This window comes from Bubalus bubalis, chromosome 6, assembly GCF_019923935.1.
Source record: "Bubalus bubalis isolate 160015118507 breed Murrah chromosome 6, NDDB_SH_1, whole genome shotgun sequence".
Classification (NCBI taxonomy): Eukaryota; Metazoa; Chordata; class Mammalia; order Artiodactyla; family Bovidae; genus Bubalus; species Bubalus bubalis.
The window spans coordinates 92477517-92480391 of NC_059162.1; the positions used below are offsets into that span (position 1 = coordinate 92477517).

The 2875-nt window shown below is 53.1% G+C and overlaps 1 protein-coding gene across 1 annotated transcript; it reads left to right on the plus strand.

Annotated features, from left to right (window-relative positions):
* Positions 1-946: 946 nt before the first annotated feature.
* On the plus strand, positions 947-2557 carry LOC102394572 (phosphate carrier protein, mitochondrial). The gene has a single exon (XM_044944998.1). It carries the CDS (start codon positions 1312-1314, stop codon positions 2302-2304), a length of 993 nt encoding a protein of 330 aa, XP_044800933.1. The 5' UTR covers positions 947-1311; the 3' UTR covers positions 2305-2557.
* Positions 2558-2875: the final 318 nt, after the last annotated feature.

The window sequence follows — 2875 nt, forward strand, 5'->3', positions numbered from 1 at the left end:
CTAGTAGGATCATTTAGTTCTCATTTTCCAAGCCAATTAGACTACAAGCTCCCTTAAAAGGAAAGAGGATTTTTGACTAGGATTTCCTAATCTCCAAAATCATGGCAGGGATTCAGTAGTCAACAGAACAACATAGAATGAATGAAAATAATCAGCATCCCTCTCTCAATCTAGGGAGAACCTCCATCCTTCCTGCTGCTGCTGCTGCTAAGTCACTTCAGTCGTGTCCGACTCTGTGCGACCCCATAGAGGCAGCCCACCAGGCTCCCCGTCCCTGGGATTCTCCAGGCAAGAACACTGGAGTGGGCTGCCATTTCCTTCTCCAATGCATGAAAGTGAAAAGTGAAAGTGAAGTCGCTCAGTCGTGTCCAACTCTTAGCGACCCCATGGACTGCAGCCTACCAGGCTCCTCCGTCCATGGGATTTTCCAGGCAAGAGTACTGGAGTGGGGTGCCATTGCCTTCTCCATCCTTCCTAAGACCCCACAATAACTCTTGGAGGGAAATCAGTGGAGTGTGGGTTTGGGGGAGAGGTATCCTCCCTTGTCTGCACTGTAAGAATGTTAGGTAAGGCTGGAAGCTCAGGGACTGGTCCTCTAATGCCAGGTTCCTGGTTCTCTCTGTGCATTCCCTCCATAGAACATTCTGTGGCCATGGAGATGACCATTACCATAAGCGGGTTGTTTGAATGAAGACTCCAGAAAGGCCTTTCAGGAAGGCAACTCTTCCTGAAAGAGTGCATGGCGACTCTTCACCCTGTCACACATCTCCTCATCTACTTACTTGCCTATTCATGTGTTTACTCATGCTTGTACTTGTTGATTTATTTTTTTAGCATCTTTGTGGAAGACTAAGCTGCTGAGCTGGACAGAAGCCACTTGACGCACTAGGCATGGAAAACCTTACCACGGAAGGTGAGACCTAGGAACCACTGAGGAGGAAGCTGAGGAGGGTTGAGGGGCGGGGTTCCTAGCGTTACCAGAAGCCTATTCGCCCAAAAGCTTGAGGGCGGGGCGAAGGGCCGTCCTGGAGGTGAGGGGCGGGGCGATGCCCCCTACTTAAAATTTGAGGAGCCAGTTAAGATCCAAAGGCAGCCAAGCCGGTAGGGGGTGTGCAGGCATTGGTAGAGAGTGGTCGAAGTCCTTTGGGCTCTGGCGCGACCTGTCCCTCGCTCAGACCAGACCGTTGGGTTAGCAAGCTCACGTTGGTGGGTGGGGGAGGGGGTGTTCAGACGCATGCGCAGTGCTCTGGGGCCCCTGAGGGAGGAAAGAGCTCAGGCTGAGGAAAGCGTGTGCCTAGACCCAGCGCGGCCATGTGTGATGCTGGCGGTTACCGAGCCCTGCGGGGGAGAAGCGCGGGCCAACTCAAGGGCAGGCCCTGGGCAGCAGCCTTGGAGGAGTCCAGCTATGAGTACGGCTCCACGAAGTACCTACTGCTATGCGGCCTGGGCGGGATGCTGAGCTGCGGACTGACGCACACGGCCATCGTGCCTCTAGACCTGGTCAAGTGTCGCATGCAGGTGGACCCCAGCAAGTACAAGGGCATCCTGAGCGGCTTTGGCGTGACACTGCGGGACGACGGGCTGCGCGGCCTGGCCCGAGGCTGGGCCCCGACCTTTCTAGGCTACTCCATGCAGGGCCTCTTCAAGTTTGGCCTCTACGAGGTCTTCAAAATCCGCTACGCGGAGCTCCTGGGCCAGGAGAAGGCCTACGAATGGAGAACCGGGCTGTACCTGGCCGCTTCAGCCAGCGCCGAGTTCTTCGCCGACGTGGCCCTGGCCCCTATGGAAGCGGTGAAGGTTCGCATGCAGACGCAGCAGGGCTATGCCCGCACGCTCCGGGCCGCGGCCCCCAAGATGTACGGCGAGGAGGGCATGTGGGCCTTCTACAAAGGCGTGGCGCCGCTCTGGATGCGCCAGATCCCCTATACCATGATGAAGTTCGCCTGCTTCGAGCGCACGGTTGAGGCGCTTTACAAGTACGTGGTGCCCAAGCCGCAGAGCCATTGCACCAAAAGTGAGCAGCTGGCCGTGACCTTTGTGGCTGGCTACATCGCTGGCGTCTTCTGTGCCGTGGTATCCCACCCTGCGGATTCCGTCGTGTCTGTTTTGAACAAGGAGAAAGGCAGCACGGCCTTTGACGTTCTCCGCAGACTGGGGTTCAAGGGCGTGTGGAAAGGCCTGTTCGCCCGGATCATCATGATTGGCACCCTGACTGCCCTGCAGTGGTTCATCTACGACTCGGTCAAGGTCTATTTCAAATTGCCTCGCCCTCCAGTCCCTCAAGCGCCCAAATCCCGAAAGTAGGCATGGATTGCAAGACTCCTGTGGCCATCATTGGCCAGTATTTCGATTCCGTGGGGGATTATGTTCAAATAATACTAGTGCTAGGATGTTAACGTTTGTGGAGAGGTGACAACGTGCAGACCTAGTTTTCTTTAAGTGATCCATTCCTGCTTTTTGGCAATCCAAGAGAATTGCAACCGTTTCATTTGGGGTTTTGGACCATTGTGTTTGGGGAGTCGGCATGGTTGCTTTAACTCAGTAGCTTTTCAGCAATTATAAGGGGAAAAAATTCTTAACAGGAAGTAATGTTAGGTGATTTAGTGCCTCTAGGTTGTATCTCCTTTGATTCACCATTCAGTGGAGATTATCCAGGCATCACTACAAAAGAGCCTACTGATGAGGTTTCAAGGTCAGCCCAACTATATGGGACAGAGAACAAAGTAAAATTCTGCTACATGGTGCTCATCTCAATAGAAATCGTGCACCTATTGAATAGATGAAGGATTCGTTCCATATTTCTTGTTCATGTCCATTGCAGATAAAAATTATTAAAAGTTAAATTGTGACTTACATTTCCTGATAGCTTAGAATG